Genomic DNA, 22,995 nt, shown 5'->3' on the forward strand with positions numbered 1-22,995 from the left:
GTTCCGATCCCAGCTCTGCCACTTACTAGCTGTGGGCTCTCAGGCAAGTGACTTGGCTTCTCTGATTCGCCTCATCTGTAGAATGAGGTTGATGACGATAATCGCCTCACAGTGTTTATGTGAAGATGAAATGGATTGTTATTTATAATATATAACATGCTTGGCACGGCCCCTGCCACGTTCCAAGTGCTATAGAACTGTTCGTGGCTGTGTATTAGCGTCTCGTTGCTTCTCTAAGAAATGACCATTGTTCAGGTCACCAGGCCTGGCCTCAGCCACCCACCGCGTCCTCCCCCTCCCCTATTGCTGTTGCCATGAGGTTGGGGGCCAGTGATCACCCTCTGGGTGCCACCTTTCACCTGGGGTGAAGACCCTTACTTCTGGGGTGTGTTTGGGCTTCTGCAGGCCCTGGATCTTACCAGCAGGCCAGAGAAAGAGGCCTCAGTGGGTCTGTAACAGTCACCCAGCTGCTCTTTGACCCATCTCTCCACATCAGTCTCCAACTCTGCAGTTTCCTCTTTCTGGAAGGGAGCTGCTCCGAGATCCACTCCTCCAGGTTGAGGCGCTTCCGTAGCTCCTTGCGATCATACTTGACCGTGACTCTTCCCCTGATGCCTTAGTCCGTGCTGCCAGAGGCCTCGCCGGCAGCCCAAGGGTGCCTCTGAAAGTAGACGCGGGTCTCTGGGCCACAGGCTACCAATGCCTGGCCCGGGGTCGCTGTCCGCCCCAGCAGCCACGGGGGCCAAATACGCGCCTCGGGCCCCTCCCTGCACTGCTGCGTCCTCCAGCAGGCCCACCGGCTTGCTCAGGGCCACTGGCTTGGGCTCCGCCAGAGCCGTGCGGGACCCCTCCCAGCAGATCCGCCTGCCCTCGGTGCCTGCCGGCTTTGTGTCTCCCCAGATAATTTTTATCGTCTGAGCCTCCTTTACACTTCCTCCTCTTTGTGGGTGCCAAACCAGACCTACCCCATGCCCAGTGGTGTGTTGGTAAATGGGCTCTGGCACAGAGAAGTAGGAGGAGGTTCTGATTTGTCGCCTCTGCCAATGTCCTTCGTCAGCTGTTGGTGCAGCAGGTGTGACATCTGGAGCAGCTGCAGCCACTCTGAGACCACAGCAGAAGGAGGATATGGGAGAAAGTGGTTCCCTGGAATCACCCTACCTTGAGATGTCTTGTGTTGGGAGATAATACTTTTTTTCTTTACTAAACCTTTCCATCCGACTTATCAGGAGAGGACAAAAAATTGCCAGGATGGAGCCTCTCAGATATCATGCTTGAATTGAATTTTACAGAATGAGGGGGACTTTAGCAGGGGAATTGGGGATGAGGTTTCAGAGGGAAGAGTATATACAAAGACACAGAGGCACGGATTGTTCCAGAAGGTGTATTTGGATGGAACTGGAGTACAGAGCAGAACTTGGAGCCGACGAGTGTGAGAAGGCCAGGAAGGGGCGGGGGGGGGTGCTCCCACATGAGGCTGAGGGGCTGGAACCCGATCCTGGGGCAGGGTTGGCTCCAGGACCCTTCTGGGGCTGTGAGCCAAGCAGTCAGGGCGGAGGCTGAGGCAGCCGGAAGCCAGGAGTCAGGGAGAGTCTGAGTTCCTGGGATCAGCGCTAATCAGCTATGCTGACGACTGACGACTCTGCTGTCCCTCGCAGCCAGCCACGGGGAAGACACTGCCCTTGAGGCACCGGTGGCCCTCTTGAGGGACCACCCAAGCCTCATCAACTGGCAGAAGCCGGGCAGCAGGCAGAATTCCAGCAGCTGTGGGGGTGGACGCAGGATGCCTCAGTAGCCACGACCTGGGGAGCTGAGGCCAAACCATCTAGGAAGGCGGGCACAAGGCAGACCCTTCTCGGGAGGGAGAGGACTTCCCTAAGTTAGGGTGACCCAAGTGAGGGCCCAGCTAGACTTGAGAAGGCAGCCCGCTGGAGAGGATCGGGAAGAAGGGGCCACAGACCGGGAGGCTGTGGAAGCTGAGGTGGCAGATGCGGGGCTCGGGCAGCAATGTGGGAAGGGCCACCTGGCCCTCCCCTCCCCCAGGCGGCCACACAAGTCGCTGGCCCCCAGAGGAGGTTGATGTCGACTCCTCATCCCGCTCCCACCCGCTGCCTCCGTAGGAACCCAGAGTGAGCGGGTGTCCCCAGGAGGATCACAGGTGTTGGGGGTCCGACTGGGGCAGCTCGGAGGGCTGATCAGGAACCTTCTTTTCTGAAGGGCCTACATCCTTCTGGTCACCAGCTGGAGCTGGGACAGGTGCATCGTCTGCAAACGGAGGGAGGAAATGGTAGCACTAGGCATCCCAGCTTCTTCCTCCCTTGGATCCAGGAGTCGGCCGCCAGCGCCCGCCCCCCCCCCACCGCCGGGGTGCCCAGGGGCCCGGAGCACCTGTGTCTGGGTGAAACTGCAGCTGTCCCTCGGGGCCAGGGGCTGGGCTGTTCTGGCCTTGCTGCTGCTGTTTCCTTTGCTCCATCTGCAGAACGGCCTGCAGCGGGCGGGGGAGATTGCACAGGCAAGAGGGGATGCCGCCGAGTCTCCACGGCAACTTGTGATGCGGTCCTGAACCCGTCTCTTCCCCATGGGCCTCAGCTTCTCTCTCTCTCTCATTGAGAGTTGGGCTCAAGAGTTCCAAAGGTCCAGGTCACTGAACCCTTGCTGGGTCTAACCTCCTCCTCTGCCCTTGGCCTTCCCCCCTCCCACTTTCCTGCTTAGAGCCCCACTGCCCTTATCCAACATGGCAGCCACAGAGCTGTCAGGGATGCGGACATCTGCCCTTACTCAAGATGGCGGTCACCACCTGAGGCTCTACCAGTGATGAACACAGCGGCCACAGGCCTTCCCAGCCTCTGAACACACAAGGAAAAAGGCCACCAGGGACTCAGAGGATGGGCCCAGCCTCCCTGGCCAGTCACCTGCTGCAGCTCTCTCTTCTGGGCCTCCAGGCGGCCCTGAGAGCGCCCCAGGGCCTCGGTCTCCTGGCTGAGGCGCTGCGCCTTGGCATTCAGCTCTGCCTCCCGGGCGGCCAGTTCCTCCTCAAAACGCCTTAGTTCATCCTCCGTGTAGGCAGGGTGCATCTCCACTGTCTGTGAGGCGGGGACAGGGGCCCTCAGCAGGGTGCCGTCAGCCTTGGCCCACCCGCGTTGGAGAGGGATCCGCGAACAGAGGCGGTCTGGGGAAGGCCGGGAGGCCTGGGTCGCGTGTGAGGATAGAAGCAATCTGAGAGGAAGCTGAGGAGGGTGATAAAGACCCAGAGAAAGGGGGGAACAGAGATCCAGAGGGAGCCGGAGACAGAACCCAGAGACAGAAGGAGGCAGAGACCCAGAGCGTAAGAGACATGGCCAGAGACTCTGAAAGAAGGGTTAGGGCTGGGGGAGAGAGGTATTCAGGACTCAAAGAATCCTCCATGGCCTCACCTCCCAGCCCTCCCCGGTGTCCCCAAAGTCCTTCCTCTGGGTGGATGCGAGGAACTCCTCCAGGGTCACGAGGCGGTCCTGGTTGGTGTCCACCTGGGGAGCCAGGGTAAGCGACAGAGCTGGGCCTCACTCCACCCCTGCCCCGACCCTCCCCATGATCCCGGTGCCCTCTTCTCACATTCTTCATCACGTGCTCCCTCATGCGAAGCCGCTCCTCCTCCATCTCCCGCATGTCATCTTCTTCATTCTTTGGGTCATACACCTTCTCCAGCTGAAGCAGGGTCAAGCGAGAGGCAGGACATATTGAGGGGTCCAGAGCAACCTCTCTCCTAGGCTACTCCGCCTCTTTACACACATAACCAGGCAACTTAAACTCCCAGAAGTCCCTGGGGGCCACCCTGCCACTCCTGGTAGCCTCTTTTTGTCCCAGGGGCTGCTGGGAGTTGTAGTTTCCCCTGAGTTCCCATCCAGGGGGACCTGAGGGGACACATGGCGGATGTGGGCATCCTCTGCACCCACGGCTTCCAAGATGCTCGCTCACCTCCTTGGTGAAGAGGGCCTCCAGCTCCTGTTCATCCAGGACCCCATCACTGTTGATATCTGAGGGGGAAACAACAAGGTATCTTGGGGGGGGACTGAGTACGGGGTGGGTCAGGTCCCTGAGGAACCTGCTAGAGAAGGAATTGGGGGCTGATGTGGGCTCTGTTATCAGAGGACAGGAATCCTTGGGTCCCCAACAATACAATGATATCCTTCAGGCTTCAGTGCCCCATTGGCCCATTGTTAGGACAGCCCGATCCCTACCAACCGGGGTCCCAAGAAGGGAGTAAATGAAGGTGGGCTTCATCAGGACCATCCTTGGCATGGTTGTCACACAGGACAACTTGATCCCTAACACCTGGTGATCTGGGCACAGGATCAACCCCTTTCCCCAGGAGCCAGGGGTGTCAGAGGCCTCCGCCTCCCAGAGAGCCCCAGGCCAGAGGAACCCCTCTCCGGGCCACCCAGCTTGTATGGCTCCGAGGCTCCAGGCTTCTCAGCCGCATGGGCCACACTCACTGTCCCCTCCTCCTCTGCTCACTCAGATCAGGACCCACCCTGGTCCTTCAGAGATGGCCAGGAACCTTGACCTTGCAAATCCAATGGTTATTTTTTTTTTTAAGATTTTATTTTTAAGCAATCTCTACACCGAATGTGGGCCTCAAACTCACAATCCCGAGATCAAGAGTCACATACTCCATCGACCAAGCCACCCAGGTGCCCAGCCAATGGTTAATTTTTAACCTGCATTTTACTTGACTTTCTGCCTTCAGCTTCCAGAACATCATTCTCTCCTCCCAGATACCCCTCATTCTCCTTCATTGGCTCTGTCCTCCTCCTGCATGCTACCTATTGATGGGCCCCAGGGCTCAGGCCATCTAATCCTCAAATCCAACATGGTAGCTGCTAGCCACACAGGCCATTTACATTTAAATCGATTAAGATAAAAATCCCAGTTTCTCAGTCCCACTTGTTACAGGTCAAGCATTCAATAGCCACACGTAGCTGGTGGCTGCCATATTGGGTGGCACAGAACATTTTCATCATTACAAAAAGAGCATGACTGGCCAGCACCTCTTCAAATGGGTTCCTTCGGTCCCTTGGCTTTCAGTGCCATCCACAAGCTGCCTCCACACCTGAATATCCAACTGCCAACTCTCCTCGCCATGTAAGTGCCTCACAGACATCTCCAATTTAACACGAATGGACCTAGTTCCCAATCTTCCCTGCCAAATACGGGTGCTCGGGCCAAATATCTTGGAGTCACCCTTGACCCTTATGTTCATTCATAATCCTCATCCAGTCCATCTGCGAGCCCTACCAGCTAGACCTTCACGATAAATCCAGAATCCAGCCACTCTTCCCTACTCCCCATGGTGCAGCCACCAGCATTTCTGGCCTCCTCGTGGCTTTGGCCCTCACGCCGTACAGCCTATCCTCCACATAGCAGCCAGCTGGGTTTGGTCAGCCCTTAAGGCAGATGGTGTCAGTCCTCTGCCCAAGACCCTTTCGTGGTGCCCCATCCCAGAGAGAATAAAATCCAAATTCCTTAACCGGGCTGGAAGGCTCTGAACAATCCGGCTGCCGTTACCTTGGAAACCCACGTTCACTCTTCCCCTCTGTGTGTTCGCTGTTCCCTCCGCCTAGAACGTGCTTCCCCCAGGTATCTGCAAGGCTCAACCTCTCACTTCACTGGAGTCTAGGTTCAAATGTCACCTCTCTAGAGCTGCACTGTCCAGTGGAGCCACCAGTCCCGTGGGGTGCATAACATTTAAATTAATAACAGCCAAGTACCACGAAAACTTGGGTCCCTCGACATTACGCTAAATGAAATAAGCCAGTCACAAACAAGACAAATGCTGTATGATTCCATTCATGTGAAGTAGCTAGAATAATCCAATTCGTCGAGACAGCACCCAGAATAGAGGTGGCCAGGGGCTGGGGGGAGGAGGAGCGGGGAGTTACTGATTAACAGAAGAGTTTTCGTTTCGAAAGGACGAAAAGAATTCTGGAGGTTGGTTGCAAAACAACGTGGGTGTCCTTAACATTCCTCAACTGTACACTTAAAAAGGACTGAAGACGGGGTGCCTGGGTGGCTCAGTCATTGAGCATCTGCCTTTGGCTCGGGTCATGACCCCGGGGTCCTGGGATCGAGCCCCACATCGGGCTCCCTGCTCGGCGGGAAGCCTGCTTCTCCCTCTCCCACTCCCCCTGCTTGTGTTCCCTCTCTTGCTGTGTCTCTCTCTGTCAAATAAATAAATAAAATCTTAAAAAAAAAAAAAAAAGGGCTGAAGATGGGACAGTTCAAGTTAAGTGTATTTTACCACAGTTACAAATTTTTAAAAAACTCACATCTCAAAACTAAAAAAGAATTCAGTTCCTCGGTACATTTCAAGAGCTCAATAGCCACATGGGGCTGGTGGGTATGACACACTCTAGGCCCTTAAGCCTGCTGTTGGCTTTCCCATGTTACTCTTCTCTTATCACTGCCCCAGACGCTATTATAGAATCCACTTCCTTGACTGTAAGATGTAAGCCCTCCCCCGCGATTTTATTATCCCTGAGATCAGAAGACATCTGGTCATCGGTGGTGTGTTAATTTAATGGGAAGCTTGTGTAAAAATTCTAGAATATCTTACATTCCCAGGTTTTTTAGATCCACTGAAATACAGAGTTATTGGTTTGCCTGATCACTGGCTATGTGAGAGGGGGGAGCTTTGTTTTGTTCACAGCAGGATCCAGAGTTGCCATGAAGCTTGGTCTTAGAGGGAGCTTAGTAGATGTTTGCTGAATGAATGAGCCAGGCCCTGTTAAGCTCCGTTGACTGCTTGTAGCTTCTGGGGCAGGGTCCTAGGCACATCTGAGGGGGCCTGGCAACCCTGGGTTAAGTTTCTAGAGAGGAGGAGAATGAAGGAGGTGTCTGAAACACCATGGAAAAGGTAGCTTCTCAGTCCCTGGAGGCCTGTTTATTTGGGAGCAGCAACAGGACTCCTGTCCAACTCGGAGAGCTGGACACTAGCCCAGGCTAGTCAAGCCTGGATGGCTCAGTTAGTGGGTATCAGCCAGTCCCGAGAACCGAAAAGTCTGGTGTATCCCAGAAAAGAGGCCTAGTTCTTCAGTGGAAGACCCTAGCAATGGGGAAGGGTGTAGCCTTCCAGACCAACAGGAGGGATAGGCTCAGTTCTCTTAGGCCTGCTAAGCCCCACTGTGATGGGGACACCTCTTCCTAGTATTCAGGCCCCAGAAAGGTCAGAGCCTCCGGCTTCAGCCTGGGTCTTGGGGCTCCTCCCCACCTTACCATGCAGTATGAAGAAGGTCTTGGGGTTAAACCTGTTGGGGTCCAATCCATCCAGCTCCTCCCACACCTCCTTCAACTGGGCTTGGCTGCCCTGTGGAGGGGAGAGCCAGGGGCTCATGAGCAAGAAGTCTGAGTCCCCCCATCCCTCAAATGTCATTTCCCTCAAGCAAGAAAAACTATAACTCCCAGCAGCCCCTGGGGTGGCTGAGCATATTTAAAGGGGCTTTTGGCCTCAGGGTCTGCTGGGAATTGTAGTTCTTTAGCTACTTTCTCATCTTGTGGTGCTTGGAGAGTTGGACACCAGTGGGGGGTAGCCTCTTTGCGGGGCCGGCGGGGGGGCTTCTTACAGGTACATTGACTTTGGGATGCTCTCGGTGCCGGCGCTGTTGTTCTTCCAGCTTCCTCTCTGCCTCCTTTCGCTGCTCCTCTCCCAGTGACTCTAGGTAACGGCGTCTCTCATGTTCCTTGAGCATCTCGTAGCGTTTGAACTCTTCATGATGGGCCGCGTCATACTGGGCAAGGTCCCGGGTGGCCTGGGGAAAGGCAGATGGTCCTTCTCGTCTCACTGCCACACCTAGGCCCTAATTTCAACCTCCAAATTCCAGGCCTTCCGCCTTGAACACGGGCAAGGGCCACCCCAACCTCTACCCAGTCCTGGCTTCCATGTCCTGAGCTCACTTCTTGATCTCTATGACCCACTCTTGCCCCATAACACAGCCTCCTCTGTCTATTTGTTCAAGAGATTAGAACGGTTACACACAGTAACAACTTTCTTTAAAAGTTTATTTATTTAAGTAATTTCTACACCCAGCATGGGGCTCAAACTCATGACCCTCTGAGATCAAGGGCCCCAGGGTCTTCTGACTGAGCCGGCCAAGCACCCCTTGGGGTAAGAACATTAACCCACCTCTTTCAAGTCCTCCACAATCTCAAGATCTTGGAGGAATAGGGGCGCCTGGCTGGCTCAGTGGGTGGAGCATGTGACTCTTGATCTCAGGGTTGTGAATTCAAGCCCCACATTGGGTATAGAGATTACTTAAAAATAAAATAAAGTAAAGATCTGGAGAAATAAGCAATAAGGAACAACACGCAAGGTGAACTTAATAGGGAAAGCAGTACAGCTAGGTGATAAAGAAGTCTAGGTCTCTGATTACTTTGCCCAGGGTTCAAATCCAGACCCTGCTGTGTGAACAAATCCCACTAGTCTGTGTGATCTTGGGCAAGTTACTTAGCCTCTCTGTGCCCCAGTTTCCTCCTCTGTAAATTGGAGATAGCAATACGACACTGAGTTGAAGAGTATCCCCCCAAAAATTCATGTCCACCCAGAATGCTGAAATGTGAACTTATTTGGAAATAGGATCTTTGTAGATTTACTTAGTTACAATGAGGTCCTATCAGATTAGAGTAGGCCCTAAATCCGAGTGGTGCCTTTATAAGAAAGCTACAGAGACAATACAGAGAGGCACAGGGAGAACACCATGGAGGCAGAGGCTGGAGTGATGGGTCTACAAGATGCAGAATGCTGGCAGCCTCCAGAGGCCGGAAAAGGCAAGAAGTGGGTTTTTTCCTAAAGCTTCTAACGAGAGTACAGCTCTGCCAAAGCCTTGGTTTTGGCTCAGGGATGCTGATTTTGGACTTCTGGCCTCCAGAACCGTGAGAGAATACATTTCTGTTTTTATTTTTATTTTATTTTTAATTTTATTTTATTATGTTATGTTAGTCGTCATACATTATTTTAATTTTTTTTAAATTTTAAAATATTTTTATTTTTTAAGTAACCTCTACGCCCAACATGGGGCTCGAACTCACAACCCCGAGATCAAGAGTCACGCATTCTACTGACTGAGCCCGCCAGGCGCCCCACGGTTTCTGTTGTGTTAAGTCACTGAGTCCGTGGTAAGCTGCTGCAGCCATAGCAAACTACCACCCCCAGCAAGATCCTTCTTGGCTTCTGGTCTACACCGTACGATAATTTCAAGGTGTTTGAAGCCACTGAGTTTGTGGTAATTTGTTACAGGGCAGCATAAGAAACGGACACAGCTGTTGTGGGGGGAACGGGTTCTCAACCCGGGGTGACTGGTCTGCAGGAGACCACTGTCAAAGTGTGAGGACATTTTTGGTTGTCACAATGAGGGTAGGTCTACAGGCATCAAGTGGGTAGAGAGCAGGGATACGGCTAAACGTCACACAATGCACAGACATCCCCCACAACAAAGAATTATCCAGCCCAGGGCGCCTGGGTGGCTCAGTCGTTACGCGTCTGCCTTCAGCGCAGGTCATGGTCCCAGGGTCCTGGGATCGAGCTCCACATTGGACTCCCTGCTCAGCGGGAAGCCTGCTTCTCCCTCTCCCACTCCCCCTGCTTGTGTTCCCTCTCTCACTGTGTCTCTCTCTGTGAAATAAATAAAAATCTTAAAAAAAAAAAAGAATTATCCAGCCCCAAACATCAAGAGTGCTGAGTTGAGAAGCCCTGCTGGCGAGCTTAGAAGGCAGAAGCGGGGAGCCCAGTGACGAAGCGGCTATGAGAGATGATGGGAGTTGAAACTAGGAGAAGGACAGTGGGGCTGGAGAAAAGCGGACAGTTTCTGGAATGTTCTGGAAATGAGTGGCAAAACCACCCCTCAGGGACTTGAGTCCAATGCCAGGAACAGACTCGATTGTCTGCTACTATCTTCGTGGCCACTAGATGGAGCTCCAGTAGGCCAGAAGAGCGGGGCTCAGGCCAGGCGGTCGGGCTCTGTCCAGGAGGTCAGGCTCTGTCCAGGAGGTGCTGGGGACCCGTGGAAGAAAAGTGAGCAGGGGAGAGGCAGGGGCAGGTCTGGGGGGCATCCCCTTGCACTCCCCAGCCCCACCGCTCCTGGCCTTCCCCATGAGGCTAGGCTGGAGGTCCCACTTCTCAGATAAGGACTCTTAGCTCCTATGGCTGCTATAACTAATGATCATACATTTGGTGGCTTAACACAACACACATTCAGGGGCGCCTGGGTGGCTTAGTCTGTCAGGCACATGACTCTTGATCTCAAGGTTGTGAGTTCAAGCCCCACATTGGGTGTGGAGCCTACTTAAAAAAAAAGAAAAGAAAAAAAAAACAATACACATTTATCATCTTACAGTATGGAGGCCAGAGATGTGAAATTAGTTTTATGGAGCTCAAATTACAGTGGAGGCCAAGCTATGCTCCCTCTACAGACTCGGGGACAATCCTTTTCTTTGCCTCTTCCGGGTTCTAGAGCTGCATCCCGCGCCGGTGGCCCCTTCCTCCATCTGGGAAGCCAGCGACAGAGCACCTTGTTTCACACTGCCGCCTCCCACCTAAGGTAGTCACACCTCCTGTCGGGAGGACATGCAGGGCCCACCGGATAACCCAGGCTCATCTCAGCAGCTCAGGACCCTCAACTTAATCACATCTGCGAAATCTCTTTCACCGTGGGAGGTCATGTGTCACAAGCTCTGCTGATTAGGATGTGTGGGGTGTGACATCTTTGTGAGGGGGGGGGCGTGATTCTTCCTCCCACGAGGACAGAGAGGGGACAGCGCCCCCCCCCCGGCCCCGTCCCCACCCAAGTCATATGGGAAGGACAAAACAGAGGATGGATTTGAAACCAGGTCTGAAGGGAGCCCAGCCCGTTCTGCCTACACCTCCCAGAAAGAACCTGGGGAGGGCTTCCGGGCACCGCCTGGGCCTCTGCAGCCACCGACCTTAGAGAACACCAGGATGATCGGGTGCATGTCCTGGGCTCCGTCCCCTTCTCCCCTCCCATAAAGCCTCCTTCAGTCCACTGCCTGTAGCCGCCCCCCTCACCCCTCACTACCGTCTGGATCAGCAGCTCCAGGTCCCGGGCCTCAAAGGTGTGCTGATTCTGAGGGTCCAGGTGTTCAAACTGCTTCAGGAGGCTCAGGTGATCCAACTGTACATCTGGATGAGGGAGAAGTATTAAAACAAAAACAAAAACAAACAAACAAAAAAACTCATGGAATGTTCTTTCTTTCAAAATCCCTATCCTGGGCTAGATGTGCTCTAGAGGAGGTCACAGGGGGCACTGGGAAAGCCTACAGGATGGCCTGAATGAGCCTGGGGGCAATCCTGGAGGGCTTCCTGGAGGAGGTGATGCCACAACTCACTCTGATGCTTACAACAACAATAACCATAATAATTATTAACATGTATTGAGCACTTACTATATGCCAGGCTCTGCTTTGAACACATTAAATATATTAATGTATTTTTTTAAAGATTTTATTTACTTATTTGACAGAGAGACACAGCGAGAGAGGGAACACAAGCAGGGGGAGTGGGGGAGGGAGAAGCAGGCTTCCAGCTGAGCAGGGAGCCCAATGCGGGGCTTCATCCCAGGACCCCAGAATCATGACCTGAGCCGAAGGCAGACGCTTAACCGACTGAGCCACCCAAGCATCCCTAATGCTTTATTTTTCACAAAAATCTTACGACATAGGTTCTATGAAGAGGGTAAGGGACTTGTCTAGGTCACCACTATCTAGGAATTGGCAGAGGAAGTATCAGAATTAGTCGTTGGGCTCCAGAGCACATAAACGCAAGCCCTGTTAGGGGTTGAATTATGTGCCCTAAAATCCATCTGTTGGAGTCCTAACCCCCAGCACCTCAGAATGTGACCTAATTGGCAGAGAGGGTCTTCCCAGAGCTGATCAAGTTAAAATGAGGTCACAGGGTGGACCCAAATCAGATAGCACTGGTTTCCTTCTAAAAGGGAAAAAAATTTGGACACCCCGGGAGAAGACAAAAGGTGGAAGCTGGCCCTCTCCGAACCCCAGAGAGAGACCCAGAACCGATCCCCATCAGAAGGAACTGATCCTGCCACAACTTGATCTTGGACTTCCGGCCTCCAGGGCTGTGAGACAATAAACCTCTGTTGCTAAAACCAGCCCGTCTATGGTACTTTGTTAGCAAAGTCATGCAACCTCCTTGTACGAGACTGTCATCAAACAGGCCCCTGCTCATGCGGCACCCTCCGTGCCCGGGAGTTCCCAAGCAGTAAGGAAGGGGTAGGGTTTTCAGGAAGGAAGGGAGAGAGCACACCCTCAACAGCCAGGCATCCACTGAACGCACATCTCCCAAGGCCTCCTGCCCCCCCAACCATGTGACTCAGACCCAGGCCACCTCCAGTGGCTCCCGGTCTGGGGACGGGGAGAGACACACACACAGGGAGGCTGGGATCCCGGGGCCTTGTGTTACTACGGAGGCAGCTCTGGCCGGGCTGAGCCCAGAGGCGGGACAGGCACTCAAGACACAGACACAGATCAAATTTCATGGTGCATTATTTATATGCCACAGGCCAGACTCGGTGCCCGGTGCTGGGGACGCAACGGAACCCAGACAGCCTCAGCATCTGCTCCCCGAGCCCCCAGCACCTAGCAGAGAGACAGAGGACGAACACACACGACCCCAAGGACTGAAACGAACGGAGCCTCCTTCGTGCAGCCCAGTCAGGGTAGGAGCTGAGACAGAAGCCCAGCCAGCCACACAAAGACCGCTGAGAATGTCCCAGGCAGAGGGAAGCGCCTGGGCCAAGGCCCAGAGGCGACAGAGACGTGTTGCACACCAGCATTACTAAAAATGCTGACAGGAGAGGGTGGGGAGAGGGCGCCTGTGAAGGGAGGGGCTGGGCGGGCAGAGCAGCAGTGAGGACTGTGGACTTTGGGCCTGTTGAGCACTGGGGAGCCACAGTGGGTTCTAAGCAGAGGAGGGACAGGATGTGGACTGGGTGCTGTGGTGGGCTGCATCACGGCCCCCAAGATGCCCACGCCCTAACCCTGGAACCTGTGACTAGGAGACCTCAGGTGGCAAAAGGGACTTTTACAGATGTGATTAAATTAAGAATCTTGAGATGGGGAGATGATCCCGGATTACCCAGGAGATCCAACCTAATCATAAGGGTTCCTCTAAGAGCGAGGCAGGGGCAACTAACTGGTGGCTCAGTGGGTTAAGCATCCAACTCTTGATTTTGGCTCAGGTCATGGCCTCAGGGTCGTGAGATGGAACCCAGCATTGGGGTCCACGCTCAGCACAGAGTCGGCTTCCTCTCTTCCTCTGCCCCTCCCGCCATTCATGCTCTTAAGCACCCATGCGTGCTCTCTCTCAAATAAATAAATCTTAAAAAAAAAGAGGGAGGCAGAGGGAGACCCAACTACAGAAGGCCACGTGACCCCTGAACACAGAGGCTACGTGCTAGCCTTGAGGATGGAGGAAGAGGCCACCTGCCAAGGAATGCTACTCTAGCAGCCAGAAAAGACAAGGCGACAGGCTGTCCTCTAGAGCCTCTGGAAGGAACACAGCCCCACTAACACTCTGATTTTCGCCTGGTGAAACTGCTTTCAGATTCTCATCTCCCAACTGTAAGGGAATCAGTGTGTGCTGTTTTTTTGTTTTGTTTTTTTGTTCTTTAAAGATTTTATTTATTTATTTGACAGAGAGAGACACAGCGAGAGAGGGAACACAAGCAGGGGGAGTGGGAGAGGGAGAAGCAGGCCTCCCGCGGAGCAGAGAGCGGGATATGGGGCTCGATCCCAGGACCCCGGGATCATGACCTGAGCCGAAGGCAGATGCTTAACGACTGAGCCACCCAGGCGCCCCAGTGTGTGCTGTTTTAAGCCACTAAATGGTAATTTGCTACAGTGGCCATAGGAAACGGCTACAGGATCCCCCTGGCTGCTGATGGGGGGGAAGGTGTGGGGAATAGCACCCAAAGGAGGGGCGGCAGCAGGGAGCCCGGGGAGGAGGCCGGGGAGGAGGCAGTGATCCAAGCAGGATCCAAGCAGCAGCGATGGATGTGCGAAGTGGCCAGACTCTGAAGCTATAATAGTTAAAGCAGCAGGACAGGCGTGGGTGCATACGCAGGCTGTCTGGTCACCGTGGAACTCCAGCACCTGCCTGGTGCCCGGCACACAGCTGGACTTGAGACATTGTTGGTCAATGGATCAGTGGAGTCAGGTAGAAATGAAAACAGGGGCGTCTGCCTTCGGCTCAGGTCGTAGTCTCAGGGTCCTGGGATCGAGCCCCGCATCAGGCTCCCTGCTCTGCAGGGAGTCTGCTTCTCTCTCTCTCTCTCTCCCTCTGCCCCTCCCCACAGCTCATTCTCTCTTTCTCTCAAATAAATAAAATCTTAAAAAAAATTTTTTTTAAGGTAAAAAATATATATAACACCAAGGGTGCAAAAAATCCAGATATCCAACAACTGATGAATAGATAAACCCATTCTGGTATATCCATACAATGGAATATTACTTGGCCTTAAAAAGGAATGAAGTTGCTAACACATGCTACATTTCAGATGAACCTTAAAAACATTATTCGAAGTGAAAGGAGCCAGACACAAAAGGTCACAGATGATAGGATTCCATTTATATGAAATGCCCAGGAATAGGCAAATCCAGAGAGACAGGAAGTAGGTTACTGGTTGCAGGGGCTGAGTAGGGGGGATGGGGGGGTGAGAGCTAAAGAGTTTGGGGTCTCTTTTTGGGGTGATTCAAATGTTCCAGAATCAACTCTGGTCATGGTTGTACACACCTGTGCATATACTAAAAAAACACTGAGTTGTACCCATTGCACAGGTAAATTATATGGCATATGAATTTTATTTCAATTAAGCTATTTAAAATAAAGAGCGTGGTCCAGACACACTCTGACAAACCCTATCTAGGAATGTCAGAAATAGGGTGGGATCTTGGAATCTAAACCTGCCTCTCTCTTTCAGGTGCATTTTTGTCTTTTTTCCAGCCAAATAATTAGACTTATAAAATATAGTCTCAGGGGTGCCTGGGTGGCTCAGTTGGTTAAGTGACTGCCTTTGGCTCAGGTCATGGTCCCGGAGTCCTGGGATCGAGTCCCACATCGGGCTCCCGGCTCAGCGGGGAGCCTGCTTCTCCCTCTGACCCTCTCCCCTCTCATGCTGTTTCTCTCTCTCTCTCTCTCTCAAATAAATAAATAAATAAAATATTTAAAAAATATATATATATAGTCTCAGGTATAAATGTCAGCAAATCAGAATCATCCCAGCGGGGGAGACAGAGAATAACAAAGCAATGAAAAATACCGAGTACCCTTTGCAGTTTCCTGACTTTGATCACTGCATGGTAGTTAGGCAGGAGAACGCCCTCCTTCTGAGGAAACTCACTGAATTGGTGAAAAGAGGTACAGCCTACAATGAACTCGCAAATGGTGAACTGGCCCATCTGGGTGAAGCGTATTCGAGAGCTTTTTGTACTATTCTTGCAACTTCCTGGAAATTTGAAGTTGCAGCAACATTTTATTTTATTTATTTTTTTAAAGATTTTATTTATTTATTTGAGAGAGAGAGAATGAGAGACAGAGAGCACGAGAGGGAAGAGGGCAGAGGGGGAAGCAGACCCCCCGCTGAGCAGGGAGCCCGATGTGGGACTCGATCCCGGGACTCCAGGATCATGACCCGAGCCGAAGGCAGTCGCTTAACCACCTGAGCCACCCAGGCGCCCGCAGCAACATTTTAAATGACCGTGGTTTTTAAAAATAAAAAAAATAAAAAAATAAATGAAAACAAAACAGAGAAACAAAAAACAGCCTACCAACCACAGTCATGTTAGCGGTAGATTGTTCTAGAAAGAAAACTCGATCAATCTCCTATGCACATCTTATGGTGGGGGTAGTGAGTCCCCAGGAGGGAGGCCATCCCACCCCACCAGCTCCACCCACCCCTGCTTACTGGGCTCCTGTTCCGCATCCATCTTGGCCTTGAGCAGCATCCGCAGCCGGGACACCTCCTGCCGCTTGAGCTCGTCCAGCTTGGTGCGGACATGGTGGCTGACGAAGTCCAGCTCCCGGCTCAGCTTTCCACTCTGCCCGAATGGAGAGGGGACACTGGTCAGGCTGGGGGCCTGGGAGGGGGTGCACGGGGCAGCCTCGACCTTTCTCTGCCCTCTCTGGAAACTTCTACCAGCTTTGTGAAGCCTGGAAAGCTTACAGACCCTTGCCCCACCTGCTCCTCCAGCCTCTGAGACAAGGTCCAGCCCTTCAGCCCGGCGTTTGAGGCCCTGCCCACCTGGTAGTCCCGTGCCCTGCCATCCATCAAATCACACTCGGTTCCAGCAACACCAACTGGACATCGGCCCCCATGCTCAAGGCTCTTCCCCCCTCCTGGCCTTTGCACATGGTGGTTGGTCCCTCTGCCTAGGAGTCTCTCCCGCCCCCCCTTTCCAAGCCTAAGCAGATCCTCATTGCCCTTTGACACTCAAAGCCCACGGCATCTCCCTTGGAAAGAACCTCCCAGCAACTCCCTGCTCCCCTCCCCGGGGTGCCTTCTGTGAGCTGCCCCTCCTGTCACTTTAGATTCTGTCTGTTCAGAGCTGACCCCACCCCTCTTCTGCTCACAGCCCCCATGGCTCCCCAGGGCCCCCAGGACAAAATCCCTGTGCCCAGCACTCAAGACCCCACACACAGGGCGCCTGGGTGGCTCAGTTGTTAAGCGTCTGCCTTCGGCTCAGGTCATGATCCCACGGTCCTGGGATCGAGCCCCACATCGGGCTCCCTGCTCCGCGGGAAGCCTGCTTCTCCCTCTCCCACTCCCCCTGCTCGTGTTCCCTCTCTCGCTGTGTCTCTCTCTCAAATAAATAAAATATTAAAAAAAAAAAAAGACCCCACATACACCCACCTCTCCAGCCCCATCGCCCGTCTTTGTGTCAGTGATCAGGAACCCCAGGCAGAGAGCAGAAGGTACCAGAATGCTTTGTACACACAGTTCCCGCTTTCTGAAGTGCCATGCCTTCACCCCCCACACACTGCAACAACTTCTACACCATGGACATCCCCACTCAGACTTCAAACCTCACTTGGGCAAAGGGCATCCTTGCTCTAGAAGTCCTCTCTCACTTCTCACACTGGACTGTGCCCTCCTGGGGCCTCCCCCAGCACCCTCTGCTATCTGTTGTTGCTCAGGCTGCTTTTTCGGTCACTTGAGACTCACATCGGGGTTCCCCAGCCCGCAGGGCCTGTGGCCCTTGAGAGGCAACGGGACATGGTGACCAGAGTGACAGTCCTATTCACCCCAACCAGTCAAGCATCTACTCTGGGCCAAGCCCTGTGGGGGACTCCCTGGGTCTGTCCTCTAATCCTGCCCAGAGCCCCATTTTACAGATGGATAGACTGAGGCCCAGCAGGAGAAACCACTTGCCCGAGGTCCCTCGGACAGTGAGGACACCAGGTTGGTGTCGTGTCTCCCCACATCCTTTTCCTGCTCGGGACCTCAGAACTGGAGCAGATCTTACTGCACCCCCCCCCCCCCGCCGCCGCCCAAGGATGAACACTGACATCCACCGCAGCCTTACCATGTGCCCGAGCAAGCACACGAAGTGGGATTTTTGCTCACCCACACAACCACCTCTCACGTCACAGAAAATGTTGCATCAGGCCTCCCGGTTTCTGAGAAAGACACCGAGGCCCAGAGGGTGCAGCCACTCAGCCCAGAGCGCGTGAGGAGGAGCTGGGATTGTATCCAGGCACCATCCCACTCCTCGCCCTGTCTGCCTAACTGGCCACCCTGTTTCCAAGGTCACTTCCCAGTGGTATGACCTTGGACCTTGGTGGTCGGGGGGGAGGGAGGGATGCCCCTCGGGTTTTCCCAGCTGGGCAGCGGGAGGGGCTGGGCTCTGTGGTCTCTGGTTCTGCCGGTCCTTCCTTGGGGGCCAGGTGGATGGGGACAGATGAGAGCCCCAGGAATTCTGGGAGGTTTGCAGGGTCACCTGGGCTCTCTCCTGGACCAAGGCGTTTAGAGACTCAAGGAGGCTCCTCCACATGGGGCATTCCCACACGCACCTGGGGGGGGGGTCTGTGTGCGGCGGGACGGGGCGGAGGAAGGGGGGCCAGTTGGCCCTGTCTCCTCATGGGGGGGCAGCCCTCATCAGCCAGCCCTGCGGGGAAACTGGGCCCACAGGAAGGACAAACCCTGCCACGAGGGTCTCCACGTCTGCCTTTATAAAATGAGGACAATCTCGGCCCCTCTGGAGGCCTTACGTGAGCTAGAGGGGAGGCGAGCCGGAACCGCACCTCCTGTGTCTTGAATTCTCCCCTGAGCAGAACACACCACGCCCAGGACTCAGTTGAACCACACGCACCCGGCAGGTACAAGGACCGCTAGCCCGCACATCTCAGCCCTTGATGCGTCCTACCTCGGGTGAAACCTAGCCTGAACCCTGTAATGCAGATTCTGCTACTGCGCCCGCTTTGCAGATGGGGAAACTGAGGCACGGCGAGGGGCGGTCACACAGCACCGAAGGGTAGAGCGGACACGCACCGGGCGCTCCTCACCTCCCTTCCGGCCGCGTGGCACTGAGAAGCGCCTCCCGTGCCTCCGTCTGGCGAGGCCCCGAGCCACGTGGCCCCTTCAGGGAAGCCGGTCCTTTACTTGACCTCTGTGCTCCGAGCGCGCGCCCCGCCTCCCCTCCCCCGGGCGCGCGCCCGGCCGCACCTTGATGTCCTCGGCGTTGGCAGCCTGCAGCTTCTCGCGGAAATGCCCGTCCGTCTCCAGCACGTTGATGACTTCCTGGAGGTACCGGTGGTAGTACAGGCCTGTGTCCTGAGGGGACAGGGGTGAACATAGCAGCCCAGCCCCCATCCCCTCCGGTTCCTTCCTGCACGTAGGACCCAGGCCCCGCGCCCCGGGCGCCGGCCGAAGGACCCCGAGACCCTCTGCTCGGACCAAGAGGCAGACCTGCCCCATGGGACGAAGGCTCTAGAGCCAGGTGACCCCAGTTCTGATCCCCTGCTCTGTAACCCCAGGCAAACTGCCCGATCTTCTGGGCCCCGGCACTCGTCTCTTCTCAGGCCGTTAGTAGAGACGAAGTAAACATCACACGGGGAGACAGACACCCAGCGCAACGCGGCGCACAGAGCGGGTGCTCAGGGTGGACACACGAGGGTTTGTTGGCAAGCGGCGAAATATACACTCATTCGTTGTTCATCAAGCGATCGCCGAGCTCCTACCGCGTGCCAGGTGCCGTGCGAGGGGACCTGGCAAGTGAACAAGACAGACAAAAATCCCTAGGCTCCTGGGGCGCCTGGGTGGCTCAGTCGTTAAGCGTCTGCCTTCGGCTCAGGTCATGATCCCGGGGTCCTGGGATCGAGTCCCACGTCGGGCTCCCTGCTCGGCGGGAAGCCTGCTTCTCCCTCTCCCACTCCCCCTGCTTGTGTTCCTGTTCTCGCTGTCTCTCTCTGTCATATAAATAAATAAAATCTTAAAAAAAAAAAAATCCCGGGTGCCTGAGTGGCTCAGTTGGTTAAGCGACTGCCTTCGGCTCAGGTCATGATCCTGGAGTCCCAGGATCAAGTCCCGCATCGGGCTACCTGCTCAGCAGGGAGTCTGCTTCTCCCTCTCCCGCTCCCCCCTCTTGTGCTCTTTCTCTCTCTCTCACTCTCTCTCTCAAATAAATAAATAAAATCTTAAAAAAAAAAAAATCCCTAGGCTCCTGGACCCAGACCTGGCATGGGTAGGTGGGTGGCACTCTTCTTCCTGGGCCTCCCTCTTCCATTTGAAAATAGGCAATAAATTTCCCTACTTCTCAGCGCCGTGGTGAAAAGTACATGAGATAAAGGGCCTCGCGCGATGCTAAGGACATAGGAGACGTTCGATCTATTAATGCTATCATTCCGTATGTAGGGAGCACACAGTAGGAACTTGATAACCAGGTGCTGATGGCTCAGCCATGCCATTGTGGGTGTACCAATTTCCTGTTGCTTCTGGAACAGAGGGTCACAGATTAAATGGCTTAGAGCAACACGAATGTATTCTCTTAGAGTTCTGGAGGTCAGAAGCCCAGAACAGGTAGACAGGGCCGAACTTATTCTGGAAGCTCTAGGGGAGAATCTGTTTCCTTGCCTTTTCCAGCGGCTAGAGGCTGCCTGGTTCCTTGGCACATGACCCTGCATCACTGTGACCTCTGCTTACGTCATCACATCACCTCTGACTTTGACCTTCCTGACCCTCTTATAGAGAACACTTGTGATTACGTTGAGCCCACCTGGATAATACAGGATAACTTTTCCATCTCAAGAGCTTTGTCTCAATCACCTGCCAATACTCTTTTTCCCTATAAGGTAAGATAGTCACAGGTTCTGGGAACTAAGGTGTTAACATCTTTTTCTTTTTTTTAAGTTTATTTATTTTTTTAGTAATCTCTACACCCAGTGTGGGGCTCGAATTCAGAACCCCAAGATCAAGAGTCTCATGCCCTACCGACTGAGCCAGCCAGGAGCCCCAAGGTGTGGACATTTTGACTGTTTAGCCAATGGGCTGGAATCCCAAATCTGCCAATTACTAGCTAGGTGACCTTGTTGGGACAGCTAGAATGCCTAGTTCAATTTAAATTTCAGATAAACAATGCGTAACTTATAGTATAAATATACTGCTGGAGTGTACTTATACTCAAAATTATTCATGCTTCTGTGAAATTCAATTTTAACTGAGTGTCTTGTGTTTTTATTTGCTAAACCTGGAAACCTCAGTCCTTGGGCAAATTACTTAAACTCTCTTGCACCTCAGCTTCCTCATCTATAAAGTAAGGTTGAAGAGCACCCATTGAGGCCCCACAGACCTGCCTCCCCCACCCCCCTCCAGTCACATTGGCCACCTCCATGTCTCTCTACTCACTCTGCTTTTCACACCACAGGCTGCCCGTGCCTGGAATGTTCTTCCTTGCACTTCAGATTTCAGCTTGTGACCCTTCTCCCTGACCATCACCCTGGTGCCCATTCTCAAGAAATGTGTGGGATGAATGAAGGGAAAGGGGACTCAGAAGTGCCCTTCTGTGTTTGCAAAGATTTCACCAAGCAGAGGCCTAACTCACAAGGTCAGGACCACACACAGGAGCACGGAATGATCCCTTCCTGAGACAGTCACGTGCCCATTATTGATGAAAGCTATAGGATTCAGGCCACAAATCAGGGCCTTGGCCTTGAGGATCTTTAAAGTTCCAAATTCCCTAAGACCAAAGGTTTCATAGCATTTGATAAACACATGTTGGAATTACCTTCATAATTTTCAACTCCCACGAGCTCCATGAAGCCAGAACACCCCAGTTAAGGAACACCACCTGCCCAAGGTGCTACTGGGAAATGTAGTTCTTTTCTGGGATTCCTTCTTGGGGGAGGGGGGCGCTTCAAAGAATACAGATTAAGCTAGGCGGAAATGCAGATTTGTCACTTCCATTCTGACCTGATTTCCCCACACCTCAGAGCCAGGGACTTAGAAATATGCACGCACGCGCGCGCGCGCTCGCGCACACACACACACACACACACACCCGCCCCGAGTTTTTCACCACGTCAAAGCCCCGGGACTGCAAAGAATGGCAGGCAAACTCCGAGCCGCGGCCGTGGGGGAAGTATCCACCCAGGGGCGACGGGGATCCGCGGGGATCTTAGTACCACTTGCAAACACCTGGCTGGAGAGCAGGGCAGGGCCACTCACGGGGCTCTCGGTCGCGGGGCTCTCCTGCTTGGGCGCCCCCCGCTCCAGGGGCACGGCCAGAACAGCGCGCAGCAGCAGCAGCGGTGACAGCAGGAGGAGGAGGGCTGCGCCGGCCCCAGAGGAAGGCATGGCGGCGTGGCCTGTGGAGGGGAGAGAGGTGGATAATGTCTGTCCCAAGTCGCCTACTCCCCTGCACCTAGGAGTCTGGGCCCCCAGCGCCGCCCGCATCCCCCTTCTAAGAGTGAAGACTCAAAGCGTCTCGTTTCCCGGGACACAGGATTCCGCACGTCCAGCTCTTCCTTCCTTAGACCCAGGAGTCCTGGCTCCCAGCACCCAGCCTCTTCGCTCAGACTCAGGAATCCAGGATCTCAACCCCTTTTCCCCAGAACCAAAGATCCAGGCCCCCAGCCTCCTCCTTCGCCAGGATCTAGGCGTACTGGTGCCCAGCCCATCCTCCCCGATACCCAGTTTTCCAGCCCTCTGGTCCCCTTCTCCCGCTCCTCCCCAGGACCCAATCTAGGACCCCCCCCTCCCAAGCCCCTCACCTTTCCTTCACCGCAGAGGGCGTTTTCCCGGGCTGGGACCTCCGGTGCGTTCCGGTGAGTTCCCCCCTAGGCCACGCCCATTTTCCGCAGAGGACCCGCCCTCCGAAGCCTGATTGGTCCGCACTGGCTCCAGGCCCCTGGGTCCCGGTCTAGCGGCCCGCCCCTTGCCGAAGTCGCTCGTCTGTTCTCGAAAGCCTCGCCTCCTTTCTCGGAAGCTCTACCTCTTGACGCCTCATTTCCTGCCTTTTAGGCGAAAGGAAAGCGCAGGCTTTCGAAGAGAACTACAGTTCCCTGCAGGCAGGGGGAAAATGAGGCCACTTCCGCAGGCGAAGAGGCCCCTGCCTTCGCCTCCTGGCAGTTGTCGTTTTCCCCATTTATTTTTCCACAAGAAGTGGCAGCAAGTTACAGATCGGTAGCAGTTGGCACAGGTCATCTTATAAGTTTCTAATATATAATATATTATATATATCTAATATATCTAACATATAAGCCATATATATCTAATATATACACTATATATTATATATAGAGAGAGAGCAGAGCGACCCAGTGATGCCGGCTCTCTTGGATCCCTTTAAGGAACACCTTGCATGCCCTTCCAGTTCAGAACCCTGGAGCAGGGTTGCCTGGCTGCCGTGGAGGCCAAGGGTCATTGCTTTGTTGGAAGTGGAGTGTGGAAGGCCAGGAGGGAGGGGATTAGGGCAGGTCCCAGTGGGAATCCCACCCCCCCCCCC

At 54.0% G+C, this 22,995-nt stretch overlaps 1 protein-coding gene across 2 annotated transcripts; it reads right to left on the reverse strand.

Moving 5' to 3' along the window:
• Positions 1–1,373: 1,373 nt before the first annotated feature.
• NUCB1 (nucleobindin 1) lies at positions 1,374–22,338 on the reverse strand. Of its 2 annotated transcripts, none has more exons than XM_021681360.2 (13): positions 22,262–22,338; positions 21,717–21,856; positions 18,720–18,827; positions 15,963–16,095; positions 11,061–11,164; positions 7,596–7,781; positions 7,249–7,339; positions 3,952–4,010; positions 3,589–3,681; positions 3,411–3,503; positions 2,910–3,080; positions 2,386–2,482; positions 1,374–2,262 (listed from the first exon to the last, which is right to left on the reverse strand). In XM_021681360.2, the coding sequence occupies exons 2-13, from the start codon at positions 21,843–21,845 to the stop codon at positions 2,150–2,152; spliced, it is 1,377 nt and encodes a 458-aa protein (XP_021537035.1). In that variant the 5' UTR covers positions 21,846–21,856; positions 22,262–22,338; the 3' UTR covers positions 1,374–2,149. The 2 variants fall into 2 exon arrangements, with proteins under 2 accessions (XP_021537035.1, XP_021537034.1); XM_021681359.1 differs by having other exon boundaries at positions 21,687–21,856.
• Between the last annotated feature and the right edge of the window lie 657 nt (positions 22,339–22,995).

Source organism: Neomonachus schauinslandi, chromosome 16 (genome assembly GCF_002201575.2).
Source record: "Neomonachus schauinslandi chromosome 16, ASM220157v2, whole genome shotgun sequence".
In the NCBI taxonomy this organism is placed as follows: Eukaryota; Metazoa; Chordata; class Mammalia; order Carnivora; family Phocidae; genus Neomonachus; species Neomonachus schauinslandi.

Coding starts and splice junctions, on each gene's coding strand:
- NUCB1 (XM_021681359.1), bottom strand. CDS start 21,845: ATGCCTTCCTCTGGGGCCGGCGCAGCCCTCCTCCTCCTGCTGTCACCG. Junction 16,096..18,719: donor CCAACGCCGAGGACATCAAG/GTGCGGCCGGGC, acceptor CCATTCGGGCAG/AGTGGAAAGCTGAGCCGGGA. Junction 7,340..7,595: donor ATCCCAAAGTCAATGTACCT/GTAAGAAGCCCC, acceptor TCCCCTCCACAG/GGCAGCCAAGCCCAGTTGAA.